This window comes from Rhamphochromis longiceps, linkage group LG16 (genome assembly GCF_057381845.1).
Source record: "Rhamphochromis longiceps isolate RC_006_pf linkage group LG16, R_longiceps_female_GT1.1, whole genome shotgun sequence".
Lineage (NCBI taxonomy): Eukaryota > Metazoa > Chordata > Actinopteri > Cichliformes > Cichlidae > Rhamphochromis > Rhamphochromis longiceps.
In genome coordinates this window covers 6,575,280-6,599,586 of record NC_140572.1, presented here as the reverse complement: position 1 = coordinate 6,599,586, position 24,307 = coordinate 6,575,280, and the positions used below count along the sequence as shown (strand labels likewise).

At 40.3% G+C, this 24,307-nt stretch overlaps 1 protein-coding gene across 1 annotated transcript; it reads right to left on the bottom strand.

Moving 5' to 3' along the window:
- Positions 1-67: 67 nt before the first annotated feature.
- slc15a2 (solute carrier family 15 member 2) lies at positions 68-22,844 on the bottom strand. The gene is made up of 23 exons (XM_085385368.1): positions 22,724-22,844; positions 22,554-22,640; positions 20,922-21,009; positions 19,609-19,750; positions 19,120-19,212; positions 18,653-18,752; positions 18,135-18,225; positions 17,976-18,053; positions 16,946-17,028; positions 16,686-16,769; positions 16,489-16,578; positions 14,233-14,277; positions 13,911-13,946; positions 11,263-11,351; positions 9,470-9,551; positions 9,002-9,127; positions 7,887-8,048; positions 5,187-5,233; positions 4,928-5,035; positions 4,550-4,649; positions 4,328-4,471; positions 3,177-3,281; positions 68-2,380 (listed from the first exon to the last, which is right to left on the bottom strand). Exons 2-23 carry the CDS (start codon positions 22,560-22,562, stop codon positions 2,174-2,176), a joined length of 2,109 nt encoding a protein of 702 aa, XP_085241494.1. The 5' UTR covers positions 22,563-22,640; positions 22,724-22,844; the 3' UTR covers positions 68-2,173.
- Between the last annotated feature and the right edge of the window lie 1,463 nt (positions 22,845-24,307).

Below are 24,307 nucleotides of genomic sequence, written 5' to 3'. Positions count from 1 at the left end.
ATTGACAAGAATACAAGTTTTAATCTGCATTAAAACTTCAAACATCACAAAACAAGTTTATTTACAGAACTTTGGAGGAAAAATCAAAGTTATACTTTTCCCTGAATAAAAAAACATCACATATTGTCAAAAAACAAACCACAGGCAAAAAACATCAGTTTCTGCAGGTTTGAAAAAATCACACACACAGCACTTTGCATCATACTTCTTTTTGTTTTTTAACAGCACACTTGTTGATTTGCAAAGATGGCTCTGTGATGATGACGTGTCCCAATGAGCAGCATGAACAGTAGCAAGAAATTCTTTCATAATTTTTACTTTTTTTCATATCTGTGCTTTTTCTGCCTATAAACAGTAAAAGAAATCATTATGTCTGCAAAAACAAAGCTGGATGTTTCTCCACAATTTTAAACTTCAACGTCAGCAAAGCAGAAACCTTTACAGGGAAATCATTCACAGGTGGATACAAGGACTACAATTGGTACAAATGAATGCAAAAAAGGCTGCTTCTTTTTTTTCAGGTGACATAAATAAGACTTTTTGAATGAATAAAAGTGGACTTTTTCAATAGATTACTTGTTCAGCTCCTGTATGGATCCCTTACGCTCCTCACTGCTTTCTGACCCAGGCCCTCAGAAAGCTTTCCTTTCACAGCTGCTTAGATTGTCTCCTATTTAGAAGGTTACTTGTTCGCTCCCCAGCTCCTGCAGCTGTTGACGTGCCTGTGGGCGAGATGCTGAACCCCAGGTACCCCTGATGAATCCGTCTAGGCTTACATGTGTATGTTAAAACTGTGTCTGTGGTTGCAAAGGAGCCAATCCAAGAACAAAAGAGGATTCAAGCATCGAATATGTGAAAGTCATTTAATCAATGTTAAAAGTCTAAACCTAACTATGTGTGAGTAAAAGGGGAAAACCATTAGCGCTACATGTGACACGTGTCAATACAATCCTTCTATTTTCCGTTGTATAGACTTCTGAAGCAGTTTTGAGTTACAGTCAAAAGCTGATAAATCAGGACTGAAATCTATCCAGTGGTCGAGGTTCTGTAATGAAACAGCTGCTTTCTAAGATCCAAACAACCAGACTGGAACTTTTTTAAAATTCAAGTGGCTAATGTGACTTTTTTTGTCCATCCATCCATCCATTCGCTTCCACTTATCCTTTTCAGGGTTGCGGGGGGCGCTGGAGCCTATCCCAGCTGTCATGGGGCGAGAGGCAGGGTACACCCTGGACAGGTCGCCAGTCTGTCGCAGGGCCAACACACAGGGACAGACAGCCATTCACACTCACATTCATTCGCACATTCAAACCTAGTGACAATTTGGATTATCCAATTAACCTATCCCCACAAGTTGCATGTCTTTGGACGGTGGGAGGAAGCCGGAGTACCCGGAGGGAACCCACGCAAACACGGGGAGAACATGCAAACTCCACACAGAAAGACCCCGGCCTGATGTTGGAATTGAACTCAGGACCTTCTTGCTGTGCGGCAACAGTGCTAACCACCGTGCCGTTCAAAAACAAAACAAAACACAGCTCTAGAGGGACAAACTTGTAAATTTGTGTACTTGTATCCACGACTACTGAAAGATTGTTTCAGACACTGGCTGCACTACATGCAGACCCTTGAAACCTGTTTGAGAAACTCCGTTTTGTTTAGTTGTTCAGGTACAAACAGGCAGAAAAACCCTTGTAATTAGAGATCATATCACATCAGACGTTTAGTAATGATGAGCTTTGTTTTCTGGAAATCAAACATTGTGATAAAGGCACACAAAGCGAACTGAATGCTTTCTGTCCAATATTTGCACAGCTTGTGATTATCATGAACAGCATTCTGACATGGGGTTAATATGCAACAAATATATACAGTGTAGTATAAACATGCTTTAATAACACTATTGATCATTTTGCAGAAATGACTATTTTGTCTTCCTCGAATATTATTTCATATTTTAAGTTTGATTCAGGAAGTCCTTTCCTTGTAAGGTTATAAAGTTTAAAATGGGAGTTTTTCACAACATATGTTAAATGATGTCACGAGTCCTACACTTTAAAACCACAAGAAATCTCCAACAATCACATCTTAGAGTTTCATTTTCACTAAAATAATACCTTTATAAAGCACAAAGCAGCCAAACGTATAATGAGGTGTGACTAATGTCGCGGTATTACATTTTGGTGCTCTTCCCCGTTTTGTTCAGTTCTATCTCGTTGTTTTTCTTCTTGAAGTCACTGTCGTCTTCCTCCCTCACTGAGTTTTCCAGGTAAAGCTTCTCCATTTCTTCGGGGTCAACGTAGGTGTAGAAGTGGGCCATGACGGAGAAGATGATGCAGACGCCCAACAGCAGGCAGGCAAACAGCAAGAACTCTATCCACTGAGATAACAGAGACAGTTTAGTGTTTGCTGCACGCGCTCGCGACCGATTCAGTTCATTTGTTGCTCACCAAGACACAGAACCGTTTAGTTGCTGAAGTACGTTTTATTTAAGCTGGCGATTTTTGGTACACACATTGTGGGATAAAAGAGGTGAGAAACACGCTCCAGTGGATTATAAGATACCCCAAGTTCATCCTTATCTCTCCATTAAACCTTGTTACAGTGCACAGGTAGCTTTGGTTTATTTCTACTTTATGATACATTGCAATAATGAAACTTTTGTACAAAGCACTTCTAATCTTTCTTTTTGTCCATTAGAGTCTGTTTTTATGGCTTTTATTATATTTCTGTTACTTTAAAGCGTTTCAGTGTTTTTATCGCTTAAGTATATTGCTTTACGAATTTCCCAGAGGAACCCACCCGAGGGATTAATAAAGTTCTATCTTATCTTATCTTATCTTATGACATCATCTATTAGGCCGGTGTGCGATGCAGCTTTCTTTCATTCAACAGACACAACAAATTTTGTTCTATGTGACTCACTGAATTACAATAACGATCCTTACCAGTTATTAACACGTTAAGATGTAATTTTCAGTAGTTAGGGTTTATACACTCTCCGGCCACTTTATTAGGTGCATGTTGCCAGTTGCAGCTGAGTTGCTACAATTAGCTGATTAGATGCTCGATTGCTGAGTAGTTGAACCAAATGAAGTGGCCGGTGATTAAAAGCCTTTCTTTCTTTTTTGTGTAAGAGTTTAAATGTTTCCCACAATGCCCTTCAAGAGTCATACCTGTTCCAGTCCTGCCCCTTCTGCCACAATCAGCACTATCACATTGCCAAATGCCACCGTGAGCAGCCAGCCAGCCTGCAGCACTGACTTCATGTTGGCTGGAGCCTGGGGGTAAGACAGATGCAGGGTTAAAGAAATAAAGACAGCTGGCAGCCCTGGGACATATTTCATTGATTCGTGAAGTAGGAATTTGACATCTTAATAATATGACAGAAACAGATCTGGAGGGGAAATCACTTCCTTGGGCAACGTTCAGTGGATTAAAATTTTAATAGTAAACGCACCGTTTTCTAAGTATTTCTACAGAAAATTCCAATTTCATGGGATCTTTAATAAACAGCTCTTCTAAAAACCTGTGTCTTGTTTATCAGTCTTTAATGTCACAGGTTGCTCTGAAACGCAGCATTCCTCTGACACAGCGAGCTAGTGGATGTCAGCTTTATGGCCATTACATTGGAATAAAAAGGTAGCTAAATGCTTTACATCATCATACTCTGCTTCAGTAAGAATTTCTATTCAAATTGCTTAACAAATTTTATCAGCCCACCTGTCATGAAACCACAAATATTTCCATAATCGGTCAAAAACATTGGTTTAAAAAACCTTTTTCAACTGAATTCACATTTTTATACCCTAAAACTGAGCTGGCACACAGAGAAGTCAGCAGTAAATTTGAAGTCTGTGTATACTGGTGGATTAACCCTTACAGAAACATAAAAAATTATTTTTTAAAAATAAAAAATAAAACAGAAAAACCAAGCAAACGACAAAAACGATAACAAAATAACGCTAAAAACCGATAAAAACCCTGAAAACCATACATTTCACACCCGAACCTCAACTCTCATGGCCCGGTACCAAACGACTCACGGACCAGTACTGGGCTAATACATCTAAGTGCTACAGTTTAAAGCTAAGTATAAGTATAAAGCTTCCTGTGTTTGCTAATATGGACAAAAGTGTTGTAAGACAATTTTCCCTTTTTTCCAACCAGATGTATTCCAGTTTGGAGAATTTTCCTGGTTGGAAGCTACTGTCCTTGAAAACCTTTTTCTTTGAAGCCAAAAAGCTTTCAGTGTTTAATATTCCAAACAAAGATTTTCAGTGGAACGAGTACAGGTAATCCTGATAGGTAGCGTGTATCACTTCACCTGTGAGTAGGAGAACTCCAGGCCAGTGATGGAGAACATGACCTCTCCAGCAGTGATGAGGATGTACTGTGGGATCTGATAGGCAATGTGCACATTGTTGGCTTTCACATCCTCGATCTTGTGAGGCACAATTTTACCCGCCTCCTGAGAAGGGACACAGAAGGGCTGTAAAACTGCTATGATCTGTGATGACTAAATGAAGTTGTTAGAAAGCATCCTGACCTCTGTGAGAATGACAGTGTAACACGCGCCAAAGTCCAGCAGGCCCAGGTTAAGTTTAGAGGTCTTTCCTGAGTTTGAAATGCAGGTGACATCAGTGTATCTGTCCAGAGGGCAGAAGAGGTACGTGATTTAGAGGAAAAAAATCAAACAGCATGATTTAACTAACAAGATATACGTTGATATTAACACTGTTTGTTGCTTTAAACAAAACAAAAAAAATCACAGCTTCAACATTATGATCTCTTTGGACATGGAATTATGAAAAAAGTGATGTCTCTTGTTTTGCTTTTTTGTGAGGTTGGGAAAAGCTTAGCAGATATTTGGCATTAGGGCTTTTCCTTCCAGTTTTGACCACCACTTCCCAAAAATCCAACTTACTCGCCCCGCTGCACGGTCTTGTTATGAGTCACATTGTACCCGGAGGACATGTAGAAATTATTATCTCCCACCGTTACGTTTAAGGCCTCCGGCTGTGTGTTGAGGAACCTGTTAAATATGAACCAGGAGAACTCGTGAGCAAACCTCATTATTCCAGGTTGACCTATATTTTAAAGCAGCAGGGGAACAAGCAGATTCAGATGCTTTACAGCTTAAGCACAAAAGCTTAGCAACAGCCTCGAGGTAAAAAAGGTTTTACCTCAATAATGGATTCCCTTCTTCGTTTTTTGTTATGTGATCTTCTACCTGAAAGATTAAAACACCATCAACACCTGCTATTTGTAATTTATGCCATATTTTCAATTTAGACTCAAGGAAATTCTTTAGAAACTTGTATAAATATTAATGGAGATTAGCGTTCATAGAGAGTCTGTGTAATCCTTCAGCTTCTTACAGCTGATTTAGACTTCTGTGGTGAATCTTTGTAGAGCCAACGACCTAACCCACTGAGTGCTGGTGCATTATGTGTTCATTGGCTTGTGGTTGTGGCAGCCATGATGGAAACAAATCCTGGGTCGCTCTTTTTGCTTTTGTTTTTATTCGAACATATTCCACTTCTTTGTAAATTTTCGCTTGAGAATTTCAAGTTTTTGCAATCTCCAGGAATTTGCGGACATCTGTGATTCCTTACACTTAGGCTATTAATAATATAATTCCTAATTCTGACGTTAATGTGATTATTATTGGCATGCAGATTCACCCCCCCCCCCAGACTCAATAAAAGTTTCTACCCACAGGCTGTCAAAGATGCCCTACCTCCACCTTAATTGAAGGTTAACTGTGCTGTTAACATTTCCACTGTGTTTATAAACCATATTTATTATAATGCAACCATCTTACTCAATTTGCACTACCTCTTTAACTTATTCTAATGGAATTTTAATAAATAAAATATGAATTTTAATATAAAAATCTACCTAGCCTAACTGTCTATCATTGTTCTTGTAAAAGTGACAATAAAGATTTATTCTGTTCTGCGTAGGTTTTTAGAATGATCTGTGGTTATGATGTACCTATGGTGCCGATGTATTAATCTCCTGTTACCGAGTCCCACAATAAAACAGCTTAATCTGAATTTCTGCATTTGTATTTTTGCCTTTCTTTACTAACTGACCTCAGTGTGAACCAGGTGCACCAAACTGCTAAGCGGACTTGTCTGCTTAGTGTGTTTATTTAATGTGATCGAGCAGACACGTCTAACTCCACAACCACAAGATGATGGCAACTCTGGGGTTTCTCTTCCATAAAGAGATTTCATTTAAATGGATCATTTCTCTCTGACTCTTCCTCTTCTGTTGCACCTGAACCAGCTGACCGACAGCTGATATTATAGCACGTATGGAAATGCATAAATGTCTATGTGTTCGCCAGTTCCCTGAAATGTCCAGTTAAATATTTCACGTCCATTCCTGTGGTAATAACTGTTTAAATAAAACTATGATGGTTTAGTCACAAAAAACACTCGTCACTGAAGAATCATTTGCTGTTGTGTTGTAATCTGTCACACTGATGGAAAAATGTATGGCAACATTGGCATCGTGTTGGAGATGATGTCAAGATTGTAAAGATGAGCCGTAAATGGCTTTCAGATTGTGCAGTGGGACTAAGAGTAGTTTACAGAGTTTCAGAGAACTTGAACATGTTCTGACAACATGTTAAATGTGCGCACACGCTGAAATACAGTCATTAAACGATAATGAACTTTTTAAAACGTCTAAAAATTTGAATTTGAACCTCGACATCTTTTCCACTGCAAATGATCAAAATAGGTTGTCCTATTATCAAAGGTCCATGATTCATTTTTAATTAAACTGCCTGCTGCAGATGACAGCTTGTCCCACTTACGTTATAGCTAAATCGTCAGGGGGCTCGGTCTATGACCCAGCATTTTTGAGATTATGGATTTTCTGTGAATTCTTTGTGTTGGTATGTTTTAGTTTTCTATTATTTAGTATTAATTCATTTATAGCATTGACTGTATGTTTACTTACGTTTGTTTCCATGTTGTCTGGTCCAGGTGTTTAAGTCATGTTTCCTGTTTTATTTTGAAGGTCTTGTGTTCCATGTTCAGTGTGTCTAGTTTTGCTTCCCCTGTGGTGTCATGTTCATTTGTGTCAGTTGTGTTTCCGCTTCCCTCATTACCCTGCTGTGTATTTAAGTCCTCTGTCTGCCTTTGTTCATTGTCAGGTCGTTTGCTTTCTTTCCGTCATGTCTATGGATTTCATGTTTCTCAAGTGTTGGTTTTTCTTCATCCTCATCCTTATGTTCATGTTATGGTTTTCATGCGTAGTTTTAGTTTTTCCAGTTCAACGTAACGTTTAGTTTTTGCCTCTGCCTTTTGCTTTTGTGTTTAGTTATCAGCCTGAACAAACGCTTGCTTTTTGTTAAATCCTGTCATCCTGTCTCTCGGTCGTCTGCTTTTCTGTCCGCTCCTCAAACAAACCGCCCTTCCAGCCGTTGACACGAATAATTCAATTTAAAATTTAAATGTTAAGAAAATTCAAGTTGGGAAATGATGACAGGATCTTTTCTCCTCTCTCGTCCACAGTGGCGCTCATTCATATTTCTCGGCCAACTATGTTAAATTGTAGGCTCTGCTCTGTATATACCCGTTGCCATGGAGTTCTGTTGATGACGCCTTTCTCTCGCTACACACGCACATGCTTGACTCACAGTTGAGTTGATTTAACTGGAACAGGAAACTCGGTTTCCCAACACAGAGTTTATGATCACACTCAGAGTTTGTTGAACCTGCTTTCTGGATCAGAGCGCTGACCTCATGTCGATTTTTAAAAATACTTTTAAAACCAAACTGTACTCATTGCTTATTTAATTCTCAATAGTCAACAGTGTTGGGAAAAAAAGTGAAGATGTGGTAACAGCTCGTAGGAACACTCACTAATGTGTAGGTGATTCCAGTAGCGTCGGGGTAAATGATGACACTGTAGGCCTTTTTCTCTTCAACCTTCTGGGTAGCCGAAAAGTTTCCTCCATTGACTACAGTGACTTCAAGATTCAGCTCCCCGTTGGACAGTGGAACAGTCTCATAACCAGGAGGGTCCTGAGAGAAGCCAGAGAGTTAATGTTTTTAGAAAATTGAATTATAAACTTACTCATTTGCCAGAATGAAGTTATGAAATCTGGGGGTATCTCGGGGTCTTGTTCGCGAGTGATGGGAGAAGGGAGCCGGAGATCGACAGACGGATTGGGGCTGCAGCTGCAGTAATGCGGACGCTGCACCGGTCCGTCGTGGTGAAGAGGGAGCTGAGTGTAAAAGCGAAGCTCTCAATTTACCGGTCGATCTACGTCCCTACCCTCACCTATGGCCACGAGCTGTGGGTAGTGACCGAAAGAACGAGATCGCGGATACAAGCGGCAGAAATGAGCTTCCTCCGAAGGGTGGCTGGCCTCTCCCTTAGAGATAGGGTGAGAAGTTCGGCCATCCGGGAGGGGCTCAGAGTAGAGCAGCTGCTGCTCCACATCGAAAGGAGCCAGCTGAGGTGGTTCGGGCATCTGACAAGGATGCCCCCTGGGCGCCTCCTGGGTGAGGTGTTCCAGGCATGTCCCACCGGGAGGAGGCCCCGGGGCAGACCCAGGACACGCTGGAGAGATTATATCTCTCGGCTGGCCTGGGAACGCCTTGGTATTCCCCCGGATAAGCTGGAGGAGGTGGCTGGGGAGAGGGAGGTCTGGGCCTCTTTGCTTAGGCTGCTGCCCCCGCGACCCGGCCCCGGATAAAGCGGATGAAGATGGATGGATGGATGGAAGTTATGAAATCTCTTGTTTCTGTAGAACAGCTCAATCAAAGTTAAAATAGCATTTTCACTGTTAACGGCACACTGAGTTTTAGTTTTGTCTTATCTCTCTCTTCTTACATGTATTACTAGTTGAATTCTGTTTATTTATTGTTTCGTACATGTACATGTGAACGACAGGGAAATGTGGTTTTTAATTCTATTCGCCTTGAGCCACAGTGAAAATTATGAAAAGTTTAGCCACCTGCACTCTTCTTACCTCAAGGTACTTGACTGACTGTAGAAACAGATCGGTGCCAGGAGCCTTCAGACTGACATCATCTTTAGCAAGGTTGACAACCTGCAAGAGACACTTCCCTGCAGGTGCAGGATTCACCACAGTTTTCTATTAGAGAGAAAAGCAAATCAGAGCACAGTGATGGAAAAATATCAGCAAAAACACTTTTTGACCAGTCAGACAATCACTATGAGATAAAATCAACAACAAAACAGTTAAAGTATAAGATTCAGGTGGGCATGCTAGAAACAGCAAATGTACTTAATATCAGCAAAAAGATACTGTTAAGTTTTGGCATCCAAACTTTAAAACTGCAAGCTACCATTATGATTATACATCTGAACTGTACACATTCAGGTTTTCCTGGAAACATGAGCAGTAAGGGTTTTGCCGAGTGTGAGTGCTTTTCTGTAGCAAGATGCAATCACTATGATTGCTGCTCATACGTACCACAACGTTCACCTCCACCAGAGTGGCTGCTCCGAAGGCCAGGGCTGCAAACACCATTCCCATGGCCATTTTCCTCAGAGGTCTGAAAACAGAGAGAGTTGGTGCCCAACAGTTAATACCTTTACCTGTTTTTCACTGCTTTTTAAAATATTCTGAAAGCGTGGCTTTATCATTTTATCAGAAGGGTTATTTCCACACCAGTGTCCTCCCTGACAAACTTTCTGTCGCATTATTTCCTTGTTATGGCTGTGCATCCCTAAGTCTGGTCCTAATGTTAAAAGGGAGTTCTTGTTTCCTATTGTCACCAACTCCTTGCTCATTGGGGATCATCTGATTGTTGGGATACTCTCAGAAGCGTTACGTCACTTGGGTGCAAACTCCAGAAAGTCAGGATCTCCTAAAAAGAAAATTGGTCCACTAAGAATATGATTTGGGAAACTTTGGGAAGCCTAAAATGTTCACATTATCCTGTTTTTGCCAAGCATTTCTATTTTCTTGTGTCTGTATATGGATCATGCAAAATGCTTTTACTGATGTGTGAGCTTGAATTTCTTTCTCAGCTTTGCACGACAAAAAAATATCGGATTGGATGCATTGGTGTAAAGCATGCCGCCACTGGACTTTGGAGCAGTGGAGACGTGATCTCGAATCACGAATCACACTTCTCCGTCTGGCAATCCGATGGACGACTCTGAGTTTGGCTCTTACAGAACAGTACTTGTCTGACTCCAAGGAGGGAGGACTATGGTGTGGGGTTGTTTTTCAGCAGCTTGGCTTCACCCCTTAGTTCCAGTAAAGGGAACTCTTAATGCCTCAGCATACTGAGACATTTTGGACAGTTTAATCCTGCCAACTTTGTGGGAACAGTTATATATATGCCTATATGTTGTTAGTACAAACGATGGCCTATGGCAGCTTGGATAGGCTGGATGGCAGTAAGAAACACAGTTTTAAATTGCTCTATACAGCGTTATTATGTTTTTTTCAAATCAACCTAAAAATCTTGAAGGAGAGGCCAGAGGTCAAATGTTACTTGATATTTTAAATCCTTTTGCAGTACTTTCTATATGTCGACATTACACATTTCACTAGAACCACCGTCTCTTTATACTTACAGGTTATAAGGTTTTATGTCAGTTTTTAACTAATAGTTGACCTTGAAGACGTTGGTCGATATAAGTCAAATTTTAATGAATTGTTAATATGACCTCACTCTATACGCTTACAAAGATTTATCAGAAATCATTCAAAACTTTATGAGCTATCGTGCACACAAGTAGAATGATTACACACATGCATGCTAATGCCACCAAAAACGTAATGTGGTGGGGCGTGGTGTGCGGTGCCGTGCAGGGAGGGCGGATGCACCTGCGTGGCATCCTCAATTCCCCATGTTAAAACACGAGGAATCAGGGTTTGGAGAGGGTCGAGAAGTTGTGGTGTGATGCGTGTCGAATGAATAAAGATGGCTTTGACTAACACTCTCTGGACCCTGTGAATTTCCCTACCTGAGAAACAAGTATGGAAATTCATATTTATACTGTGAGAAGTACTTTGGAGTCGGGTTTAAAAGTAAATGTTTAACATTCATTAAACATTCATTTGTAAATGAATACCAGCTTTGTGTTTACAGACACTTCCCTCAATCGTTAACTTTCTTTTATAAGGCATAATCCTGGGAAATATATGTGGAATCACATGCTTCATTTTTTCCATTTTACGAGATTACAAGATGATCCTGAATGAAATAAAGGTGGCAGTACAAAACAAAGCCAAATAAATCCACTACTCACGTGATCTTGAGTCCGCAGAGTCTAACGAGCGGATATATGATGAGGTCAAAGATAGGCACAAAGACAAGAATCAGCAGAGCATTCAACATCTAGACAACAAGGGGGAGGAAAATTAGTCTTTTAACGACTCTATAAAAGCTCTGTAGAGTCCATAAAATCATAAATGTTGCGTCAATAAAGAGAGAGATCCTGATTCGGTGTTGCTTGTAAAGAGATGGCAGTGAAGAAGAACCATAAAAGTGTTTTCATGAAAATAGCCTCATCACAGCCTAGTCAAACATTGGTCTTCATTAGTGAGGGGACTTGAGAGATGCTTCTTTTCACTGGATGTTTAAAATCTGTGCCTTAGATTAGCTGGTAGGTTCTGCATTAGAAATATATAACAGCTGTGCAGGACACTCCATCAATTATGGTGCTGTATTCAAGCACACTGGCTTTGAAACCTAACAGAGACTACGAGGGAGAGAGTCTCGGGTTGTTTATATCAGAACATCATGAAGCTCTTTTTTATGCTTAGTCTTTAAATCGTAAAGCTTAAAAACACGGTAACCATTAACACTTTATAGTCAAGTTGTGTAATGCTCTTTACTGGCATAAGTGAAGCTGCAATGCAAGGCTCACATGGTAAGCCTCACTCATGACATCCACAGTGCCTGCTGACACTGGAGATAAAAAGAAACATTTTAATTTTTCCTGATGGCTTTGGTTTATTTTTGACTGTAATGACAGTGTGGCTGCAACTAGTTTGTAGTTTAAACTACTAATGTTTTAGCAATGAAAACTACAATCACTTTCAACCATAAATTTTGACTATGAACTTCAACACCACACGCTCATTTCAGCAGCTCGTTTATTTATCCATTCGATGATATTTTCTAATTTTTCATATTGCCTAAGCACCACCGACTATATTTAAGCATCTGACACCTTTATACAACCAAATTCTGAAACGAATGGATAGAAATCCAGTTCAGTGGATAAGGGACGAGCTATAAACTCTAAATGCAGCACATCAATTTCGTGCTCTGTATTGGAAATATGTCAAACGGTGTTGTCCCTTTTAAATAAATAAATAGAAAAAAATTGAGTCTGGCATTTATCCAGTGACCATAAAGGCTGCAATGAAGGCCATGACCAATGGTCAAGTGCAGATTAACATGTCACCATCTTTTACTGCTTTTCTTAGCAGGAAAAAACTGTGACTGTAACTATGACATGATAAACTGCCACAAACAAAAAAGAGGAGGAGACACTAATCACATACATTCATGTGAAAATAAAGTTTTTACAGCTCTCTATGAAGTCCTGAGAAAAGCTAAGTCCACCCCATGATTCAGTAGTATGCAGAACCACCTTTAGTAATGGTTTTCTGTACTTTATCAGCCTCTCATCATTAACACAACATTGTGGGTGAATTTTGGAGGACTCTTCTTTACAGTGTTGTTTCCATTTATTGAGGTTTGTGTGGGCATTATTTTTTGCACAACTCTCATTTAAGGTTCCACCACAGTCATTTCAATCGGGTTGACGGGACCATTTCAACACATTGATTCTTTTCTTTTTCAGTCATTCTGCTGTGCTTGGGGTCATTGTGCTGTTACATGGGCCATTTTGGGCAAAGCTTTAGCTGTTAGGGTGATGGCCTCATATTTCACTCTGGAATACTTTGGTATACACAGGAGTTCATGGCTGACTCAGTGACTGCAAGGTGTCCAAGTCCTGTGGCTGGAAAACAAGCCAAAATCATCACCCCACCATCAACATAGTTCGAATGAAGTGTTTGTCCCTTTTTTAAATCTTCACCAAACATGGAGCTATGCATTACTTCCACTATCCAAAGGACATTGCTCCATTGTTCTTGAGTTTTCTCCAGATGCAACTTTGCAAACCTAAGTCATGTTGCCATTTTCCTGGCCACCCTTACAAACAAGCCAGCACTGTGATGAACTTTAGCATCTAGCATGCTAACTAGCATGCTAACAGACTCCATGCAAACAGAGTCGGAAATGTAGCTCTTGAATTTTCCACTCCTGGGAAGGCTGTGGTATTGTGTTAACAGAGCTCCAGAGCAGCAAACTGCCAACACCTCTGCTTCCATAGAAGTGTTCACACTTGTTCATGATGAATTAAGTGCATTTGATTAGCAGCACCTGGCTGCTGTTTACCCTCTTAATATCTATAGAAACTGTAAGGGTGTACTTAGTTTTTCAGGGGACTGCATAGAGCACCATGAAATGTTTTTAAAAAGCCACAATACATTAAAATATCTATCATTCTTACTGAAATTCAAATATGCTGATCAGCCAGAAAAGCATGTTTTTCAGTTGTCAGCAGTTTACAATTTACCCAGTGATAAATAAAATACTGAATCCTTGCAATATACAGTAAATTTAACTTAACCCATTTCCAAAGGTAAAAATTAGCATTGAAACACAGTGTGTTCGCTTGCTAAACCACTGGAAAACTACTTTGGGTCATATACATACACATATATCAGTACTGTTACAAGTATATGCTAAGAAATCTGCATCCATCACAATCATTTTCTGCTTTTCTCTGGACTTTCTGCCGTTCATTATTGCTTTTTTAGATTAGCAGAGACTGCGCACAATTTGCATCCCAGCAAGAGCCAAATAAGCTGCACATACCTGCATTTGGTCAGGCTTAATAGCGAAGGAGTTTCCCTATAATAAAAGAAGACAAAGACAGGAGAGACACTTAAACTTTATCTTTATAAATCTAAACTTGATGAGTTGATGATTTTTTGACTTGATAACGAGCCATAAACAATGTTATTTACTAGAATAAAATGATAAATTGCAGCAACACCCTAACAAAGAAAAGCTCTCTTCTAAAGACTGTTTGTGATATCAGATGCTAATCTAAACCAGCCCACTGATAACAATGTGAAAATACAGCATCAGCTTTTTAACATCTTGACACCATTACTTCACGTAAGTAAGGTCTTACAAAAGCCAGGTTCATCCTCGTGGCTTGAAGTGTCCAGCGGGAACCCTGCAATAAAGAAAAGACATCTGTTACTGTCAAATTTGTTTAAGGCACAGCAGATGGGATTTCCTCATTTTCCCTGGAAGGGACAATAATAATAATAATAAAGGGATAGTGTATTTCTGACATGTCCTCTAAGAAATCAGTTTTAAATCAGTCGAATTACAGGAAGAAACGGATACAGGAGGAAGGAGAAACAGGAATGTTGAATGTGGCTTTGAGGTTTTTCTATAATCAGATGGTTGTGTTGACTGTTGGTCAGAGGAGAACATAACAGACGCTTATGGGATTTTGCAAGAAAGTTTCGCCACAAGACCTTGATCTTGTGCTGACACAGAATGCAGTCTGTCCAAGTAGGAAGGGAACTGAGGCAAGTTTTTCTTTTTGATTAAAAAGTAAGTAAAAGCTGTGACTGTAAATGTTGCTTAAACTGGAAATAAAGGCCTGAGTACAACAGTGGAACACAATTTAAATAATACTTAAGAATATTTAATCATAAGTTATTATTAATGATTGGCTCTCTTCCACAGTGTGTTTTTTTGTCCTGTCTTCTTCCCCTCATCCCCAACCGGTCACGGTAGATAGTCTCCCTGAGCCAGAGGGTTCTTCCTGTTAACAGGGAGTTTTTCCTTCCCACTGTCACCAAGTGCTCCTTCACAGGGAGTCGTCTTATTGGTGGGAGGTTTCTTTTTATTATTGTAGGGTCTTTACCTTACAATGCAGGCGACTGTTGTTGTGATTCGTCGATATATAAATAAAACCGAATTGAACTGATGTGCTAATCACATTCCTAGAGCTTATTTTCATTGGGCATTTAACTTTAGTGCATGGTGTATAAAGTATGGGGTTTGGATACATAATGGAGAGCAGCTCATTGTGAAGGTTCATATGTCTTTTTCCCAACCAAAAGTCACTCTTCCCTCTCAATCTCATTCAAAACACATGAGTTCAGACTAACAAAATCAAAAACAAAACACTGCATCACTGCCAGCCTCACTACGATTCACTGGCTACCTGATTCATCACAGCTGATTTAAATGCCTAAATGACATCAACATGTCTTGATGTTCTCCAGAGGCCTGGTAATGAACTAATCATGTGATTCCGGTGTGTTGACCCAGGGTGAGATCTAAAACCTGCAGGACACCGGCACTTGAGACGTGGAGTTCTCCACCCCTGTTTTAAAGTCTTCCATGGTCTTGCTGCTACCTACTGTCATGGTTCTGGGTTTTAAACCCAAGGTTTTGCATTTTTGGACTGTAGTTTTTAAGCTTTTAGTAATGTCATTGAAGGTGTGTTGGTATGTAGTACTGTTTTATATTCTGATCTCTTGCGTAATCTAGCCTTCGACGTATCCTTTTGTGTCTTGATAAGCCTGTCTTGATAGTGGTTACTTGTTTAGTGACTTCCTTTTTTTATTTCAATACTCTGTGTCTAGCCTTGTGTCTCACTCCCCTCAGCTCCACACGCCTGCGCCTCTCTGAAACTGATTCAGCCGGAGGTCTCTTCCTGTTAAAAGGGAGTTTTTCCTTCCCACTGTTGCCAAGTGCTTTGTTCGTCTGGTTGTTGGGGTTTCATCTATATTATTGTAGGTACCAACAGTTGCCTTCACAGGCACAGAAACATGTATTTAGTTTTACTTCACTTTGAAAGTTTTGGCTATTTCCCCACCTGTTCCCTCTCCCCTTACTGTCTTGTTTATATGTTGTCTCAGACTCCTCTTGTCCTTAATTGCATTGTTCACATATCTGGCATTTAGATTTTATTGTCCTATTCTGTAATATTTTGGATTCTGTTTATTTCATTGAACTTGCAGCATTAAAAGATGATTTTTGACTTTATTTCCTGTGTCCTGAGTCTTGCATTCGGGGCCGCAAAAGTGGTTCACAACACCTACATCACAGATTTACTCGCACCTCAGACACATTTTATCTGTTCCTGCATGCTCATTACAGAAGGACAGTTTGTGTTAGAGCTGTGGATTTCTCCAGCAACTACTTTTAAATCGGTAAATAAATTCATTCATTCTTATAAATGTATTTATTTATCTTACCTGTCATAATATTCACACTGTTAAGGTTTAATGTCTTCTGTTTTCGGTTATTTTATTTGTGTGTAGTTGTCTTTTTGATTTTGGATTATGACTTGTTATTGCATTATGTAAAAGTAACTCTGTTTTACAAGTTAAGTTTATTATTATTTATTATTTTGTCTTACCTGCTGATCAAAGAGAGCCCAGAACATTGGGAGGGGGATGTAGAGCACCAGAACTCGCAAAACCATCTTTATCTCCTGAATCAGACGCATCTGTAAAATAAAACACACGCGCGCGCAAACAAACACACACTGGTTAGATGACTTTTAAAAAACTTCTAAGCATCACTGAATTAATAGAAGGAGTTCGCTGACGTTACCGAGTACTTCTCCTCAGCCCAGTCCAACCAGTGCTTTTTCGGTGGGTCATGTTTTGATTTGTTCCAACGATTTTTAAGTGCAAACTGTAGGCCAAAGGTAAATAATTGGAATGAAAATGGAGTGTGCACAACAGAGACAGAAACCCCGAAGTGTGAAATTCATATCTTTCTTAATGATTCTTGGCAGTAAAAAGCAGTAAATCAATGTGCTTGCACTTCAGCTCTCAGATAAATCGAGGGAGAAGTATGGGATTACTCACCCCGATGCAATTGCAGACTTCCCAAAGGACGTTTCCCTGGGGAGGAGTTCTCTTGTACAGACTGCTGCCAGCAATGAAGACAACTGTGTGCGATAAATGAAGAGTCAGACTGGACTTGTTTGAGTGAAGATCACAGCGAGTGATTGCCTTGATGTCAGAACAACCAAAATAATACTGAGTACCTATTTAAGGATGGTTTGTCCTCTCACAGCTGCTAATGAAGGCTTTGGGGTAATAAAACCTACCATGTTGTAAACGTGCTTCAGGCTTTTAGCACTAAAGCTCCTCCTCTGCTTCACCCTCACTGCGATCTGTCTGTGACCTCTCAAGAATTAAATCACAGTTTGTTTTCAAAGCGAGGGTTCAGTTAAGCATGAATCCCATAAGGATCAGGGGTGACGGGGACCGAGAGGCAGAGACAACTGACTGTCAGGACAAATGTGGATGGGTCTTGATCAAGTGTAAGGCCGGCTCGTGAAAACGCAAGCTCAGCATGCTGATCACAGCCTGGAATAAAGCTCAGATCTCGAAATGCGACTGGCAGGTTTGAAAATAGGTCAACGTTTGCAGCATCGGATATCATAAGCACACTTACTGCATTTAGCAACATGTTGCTAAAAACATGGAACTGAAGATTCTAATCGAAGAAGGACAACATGTGAGTTCAGTCCCTATTAGTGGCACTATTTTCATGCCTAAATACTGAGTTGAAAAAGTTGATTAAAGCATTTCAAAAACAGCAGAAAGGGCTAAAAAAAAACTGTGGACAATGTAGGGACTTGATTTTACAAGATTTTCTTGCCACAGCAGAGGTTTGTGCTATGGCTCAAATAAAAAGGTCCGTTTTTCAGGGAGCTGACCGTGTTTTGTATTTTTTTTCCCTGAAATAATTCTGTTATTGTGCACCAACAGAAATAATGTATGCTTCCCAAAGAAAACTGTCAAGTTAGAAATGCTATGTTGAAAAATCCCTTGCTCTATTTGAAAAGCACTTGGAGAAAACTCTGTAAATGTTGAGGTGGAAACTCACCTAAAGCCACAACCATCAGGGCTGCAGGAACCCCAAAGGCCAAAGCATAACAGTCTCCACCAAAACACTTCACGTCACCTGCAGGAGTGGTGTGTGTTATTAACACAGTGGACCTCACTGGATATAATGTAACATGTAAAACTACGACTATGTGCTCACCTCTCAATATGGGTGTAATAATAGTCGACAGGAAGCTGCCAGCATTGATTGACATGTAGAAAATAGAGAAGAACTTCTGCCTCTCTGTGGTCTAGAAGGGATCAAAAACATAATCACTTACTGAGTTTAACATTGCTACAACAACTCCACATGACCATTGTTGTGTTAAAGAGTATATAAGCCCTCAGAGGAGTTTTCGGATATGTCCTAAACACTGTTTGGACACCAATAACACCGAGTAAATCTAGCACTGCAGTTTAAAGTATTATTTTTACACAGTAACAAAGCAGTTAGCGAGCAACTGCCAATTCCTACATGCCACAGATAACTTCTGAGAAGTATGTGTGGCTCAGTACCTAATGTTTGATGATGGGCAGGTAGTTATCACTAAGCCGCGCCTCAAAAAAAGGCATTATATAAAAGTTATCAGATAGCTGGGATTGGTTTCTGATAACCTTGTTTCCTTGGTGTACCAATAAAAATAATACAAATACTTCCACAAACTAAAGAAGGCTTACATGTTCCTCGTCAAACTGGTCACCTCCGAACGCCGCCACGCAGGGTTTGATCCCTCCGGTGCCCAAAGCTATGAGTATCAGACCTGACATGGACAGAGCACTGTAGGACACACGGACACAAAACACAAACAAACTGCTGATTCAAACTACAACACAGTGTATATTAATGACAGTACAGTGCTAAAAAGAAAGAAGAGATTGGATGAATGGCACTCAAAGAATCGCTGAGTGAAAATTATGGGAAACTGTATGGCATTGGGAACTGTGATGGGCATCAGTTTATCAATGACATGACGTTCATGGACCAAAAAAATAATTTTATCCTGATTCAAAACTTTTGAAATCAATGCTCAAATTCCTTCAGTGCAATAAGGATTATTAATTATTACACCTCCTTACCTCATCCTCTTCTAACAGTGCTGGGCTGTGATTGTGCAGAGTGATAGAATTAGCTCATGACAACTCACATGTGCAATTCGGTGCTTCCCACGGTGGGAATGGCTCCAACCGACTTGACCACATGGCCGATCACATATACAATGGACAGGTAGATGATGGTCCTGTGGGGAGCAAGCTGTGATTATGTACAGGGCATTCAGGCCTTCTTCAAAATCTCTATGTGTGCTCAGAATGATTCATCTCCAGTAGCAGGCAACGTCAGGCAAAGCTAGCAGCTCAAAAGGAGATGATGAAATACTGCACACGCATAAAATGTGCCTGTTTCCACCACTGAAAAATACATTTTTTGCTAGCTATAAGTCAAGATTTCGAGCTATGAAGTGAGACGTTTTGAGATAAAAACCCAAATCTTTGACTTATCGATGGCAACAAATGTTTGTTTTTTCCAGTGGCAGAAGCTTAGAAAGTATCCACATAACATGAACACAGTTTGCACAATGTATTTTTGTTATTTGCTTGAATCCACACTTTAGTGCATTTACAGCTGAGAGACTCACTTGTATTTTCCGAGCCAGGAGTCAGCAATGAAAGCTCCCAGTATGGGTGTGAAGTAGCAGAGGCCGCTGAAAGCATGGTAGACAGCAGTGGAGAGGTCCTTGTCCCATTTCAGGTAGGTGAGGAAATAGAGTGTCAGCAATGCTGTGATCACACACACACACACGAGCAAGCATAAGCTGTGAATCAGCTCACAGGATGGAGAAGCCCAAGCCCACACCTAAACACCACAATACATCGTAAGCCTTCAACATGAACTGTCATATTCTAAAAGTATTATTGCACTCAGAATCCTTTCAGCGAATCCTCCGCAGTTCATGAATTCAACAATACCACACGATTATATTCCGTTATAAGATTTTTTTTTAAGCTGGTTAAACCATCACATTAAATAATGTAATCGGTGACACCCACTGTGCTTACATTTAAGCTTAGACGATCCACAAGTAAACATTCTGGGTTTGAGTTTGTCATTCAGGTAAGCTAAGGCATTTTAACCTAAAACCAAAAAGCTGTGGGACATTTTCCTAATAAATAAGCCATAACAGACACGAGAGTCGCTTGGGAAAGTTCAAGATGAACCTTGTGTGCTGCAAAACTCACACTGTTAACTAAGCAACATCTTCATTCAAAACAGACGTCCTAGCTTTTCCCGAGCACTCAACTACATCTCTTGATCTCCGTCAGCAGATGGCATTTCCAGTCAGACTGCAGTTGTGCTAGCTTGTAGCTCTTAAATTACTGTAGAGGCCACCAGAATAAATCCAAAACAACTTGGTTATTCTGATGGTTACAGAATATCAGTAATCCATTATTTTCAAACCACTTACCTCTCTGATGCGATCTCTCTTCTTTTATTCATTAGTAAAATTAATACCGTTGGTATTTTTACTAATGACTGAAATAAATACGATATTTGGGGTCTATTTTTTTAATATTCTCTCACATTTTCGAGACAGTATAATTAAATAAAACCCCCGAGTCTTAAGTTCACTCGGATTGAGGAGAAATTTCAGTAGCTGAAACTGTGGACACAGTGCATCAGCTTAAAACTGCAGGAAATTGCGTGGTGTATTTACATGTGTGTTTGTGTGTGATCCGGCTGGAGTAAATCTGTCACTTGTGGAGATAAGTGAGGTCGTGTGAGGGAACAAGAGAGATCTTATTTGTTGCCTCTCTATTATATTGCCCCAATAATACTCATAATCTGTAATGTAGCAAGCTAAAAGTACTCTGTGAATCTAGAAAACCTTGCTTTTATTTAGGCTTTATATAGATTTGCACTGTAACATTGCCCAGGCATTTATTTGCATACCTTTCATGCCATAGTAGGAGAAGCGTTCGCAGAATTCATTCACCACTATGAAGCAGATGCTGACTGGGTAATTGGTCCCAAAAAATTTCTAAAAGAAGCAAAATGTATTAACAGAACAAAGTTCAGCACTTTTTAAAGAGTACACATTTTCTCCAAACAATCACACTGAAGTAAAGCACATCCAGAATCCACTATCTAATCTTTTTCCCCCACCTTCGTCAAATATAAACAATAACTGGCAGGTTCAGTGAATAGTTTTATTCTCTGACAGAGAATACTCTGACATGAAAAGAGAGGAATGTAGCTGATAGATTCTTCCTGTTAGTCAATCTCACAAGATACTGAAGTTAATCATTACGCAGAAATAGAAGTTTTATAGGTTTAAAGCTTTAATGAGACCAGGCTCAGTTAAAATGAAGAAAAATATCCATCGCTTGAGTTCTGAGTGGATTTTTGTGGAGTGGATGTTTAGTATTCAACTAAACACCGCGTGGGATGTTTTGATTAACAATGATCTGCAACTTTATGCTGTTGCTTTAGTGCATTTTGACAATTTATGCCATCTGTCAGGTCGTATCATTCACATCAGCTGTAGCCCTGGTATGTAAAGGTATATGATTCATGTACTTACAGCTCTATACAAACTGTCTACAAGCAGTAAAACACTTTGCACAACCGGCTGCTAAAAATGGAGGCTTCTGTAGAATTTTACTGGTAATGATGTGCTCACTGATCTGGAGCTGGATGTAATTAATATGAGGTCAGTGTTTTAATCATCATCAACATCATCATCATCATAGGTCCATGGCCTCATTCAGTGAGCTTTAGGCAGTCAGTGAGTCACAGTCACTCCAGTGTATACAAGCAGATAAACACTTACTAGGAGTAGTTAGACTTGTGCCTCCCTACTTGGTAATGTTTCTTTTTTTTTAATTGCTAAGACTTAATTTAAGGGTTTGTTTACCAAATGTTCAGCGAACACATTTACTCCCATCCCCATGTCAGTTTTGGTGTCATTTAATTTCAATTAATCAAAGCATGAAAACATGTCCATTCAATTTGCCTCTGATATATAATTTTACCTCGCTGTATCAACAGTTTTCTACAACTGAGGAAAATCAAAGCGTGGTAGATATTGTCCATTTTCTGCATGATACCCCTGGAGATTAAACAAATCTGTACAGTAAGCATATTAAAAATGATCCTTTATTGGATTTGCTACCTCCAAAAACATAATCGCTCAGGCCACATGTGGCACCAGCTTTCTCCAAGCAGCAGTTAGTGTGGGTTTACTTTTAGAGGGGAGGGGGTGCCTGTTGCATCATCTTACCAATAATAATTTAGCATAGAGCTTCAGTGAGAGCTTGGTCTCAAAGCAGACTTCCCTCTGTCTCCTTAGCCCACTTCTGCATGCTTCGCATACACGTCAACAACACATCTTTGCGTGTTTTATTTCCACAGACGTGGAATTTGCACGCGTTCCAACCCGCGTACAACTTTTCTTGTTTTTCTTTTTTTGTTTTCTTTTCTTTTACTACGCATCTTTGCGTGGTAAAAATCAGAGATGCACAACAAAACTAACCGAGCAACTCAGCGCATGATCCGCAAAACATCACAAAACAGCACGTTTACCTTTCCCATGTTGTCGTTTTAGATGAGAGAGTTTGGGATCTTTACGGCAGCACTGTCATCCAAGTCCGTCCCACTCCGTTCCGCTCTCTGAAGGCACAGATGCAAAAACACTTACACTCTTAAAGCACACTCAAAGTTAATATTCCACCACAGAACACTGGACTTGTCACCTCAGGAAAAGCAGCGAGCCTCCGTACTTCGGTCTTTTGTGAAATATTAAAAAGGAGGTAGCAGATGAGTGTTTATATATGCGTATATTTACAACGCCTTTCACTCGATTTTTTTTTTTTTGGGGGGGGGGGGGGGAGGTCCGCAAGCGGGATCTACTGGTACAATAGAGTCGTTGTTGCACTCAGCCGCAGACCTGACTGTGGGATGGATGTGCGGGTCAAAGCGCATATCTCTGGTTGGATGACTTCGAGTGCATCATTTATTTCTTTTTTATTCACCCTGAGTAATATCAGCGGTGGTGGTGGACGTGTGTCCCAAGTACACGTGTTAGTTGGTTGCTGTTTGAGGGATGGGTTTTAGGGTTAGGCTTAGACATTCAATCATAGTAAAGGTAAACCTATAAGTCTAGAGAATGCATGATGTCAAAGGAATTACAGTTGTTGTTTCATCCACGATCATATCCCCACAAAGGTGTGTGTGTGTGTGTGTGTGTGTGTGTGTGTGTGTGTGTGTGTGTGTGTGTGTGTGTGTACTTGAATAACTCATATTGTGGGGACATGCGTCGTTTACACATATATAGTCAAAGGAGCTTGCAAAGAAAAGCGTCTGGACTTCTTTAAGTTACTTGAAGACGTTTCACCTCTCATCCAAGAAGCTTCTTCAGTTCTAAGGTCAAATGGTGGAGAGTCCCAGATATAAACCTAGTGGGAGTTTCCCCCCACAGAGGGACAAAAGGACCCCCTGATGATCCTCTAATCGCCTGAGCCAAGGTGGGAAACTGGGCGTGGGTCCCAATCAGCCAGAGTTTCGGGTGTGTTCATTGTGAAACCTGGCCCCACCTTATCATGCGAATTCCTGAGGTCAGATGGCCCAGGATGTGAGTGGGCGTTAAGGCGTCTGGGAAGGGATCTCAAAACTGGATTATAGATGGCAGAGAGTTGGTGTCGTAAACCCCCGCCTCTGTTCAAAGATGGTCGCTCACAGTGGACATAGATGCTTCTTTCACTCCTCTTTCAAACCATCTGTCCTCTCTGTCCAAAATGTGAACACTGGCATCCTCGAAAGTGTGACCTTTATCCTTAAGATGCAGATGGACTGCTGAGTCTTGTCCTGTGGAGGTGGCTTTTCTGTGTTGTGCCATGCGCTTGTGAAGTGGCTGTTTGGTCTCTCCAATGTAGAGGTCTGGGCATTCCTCGCTGCACTGTACAGCATACACCACATTGTTAAGTCTGTGTTTTGGCGTTTTGTCTTTCGGGTGAACCAGTTTGTGTATGAGCGTGTTGCTGGGTCTGAAATGCACTGGGATGTCATGCTTGGAGAAAACTCCTGAGTTTTTCTGATACACCGGCTACATAGGGGATGACAATGTTGTTGCGTCTGTCTTTCTTATCCTCTCTCGCTGGTGTCTGGTCTTCTTTTCTGTGCCTCTTTGCTGACTTTAAGAATGCCCATTTAGGGCCTCTACATTGGAAATGTACATAGATCTACATAGAAATTAATACTTAAAAAATGTGCTTGGACTTTTAGAAAACACACATGATTTTAAAACTCACAGATACAGAAATAACTGTTAAAATCTTTGC

What these genes read in the sequence shown, in the direction of transcription:
- slc15a2 (XM_085385368.1), bottom strand. An exon ending in TTAAGCCTGACCAAATGCAG is followed by an intron (nt 11,352 to 13,910) that starts GTATGTGCAGCT and finishes CTTGTTGTCTAG; the next exon opens with ATGTTGAATGCTCTGCTGAT. An exon ending in AAGGGGCAGGACTGGAACAG is followed by an intron (nt 2,381 to 3,176) that starts GTATGACTCTTG and finishes CTGTTATCTCAG; the next exon opens with TGGATAGAGTTCTTGCTGTT.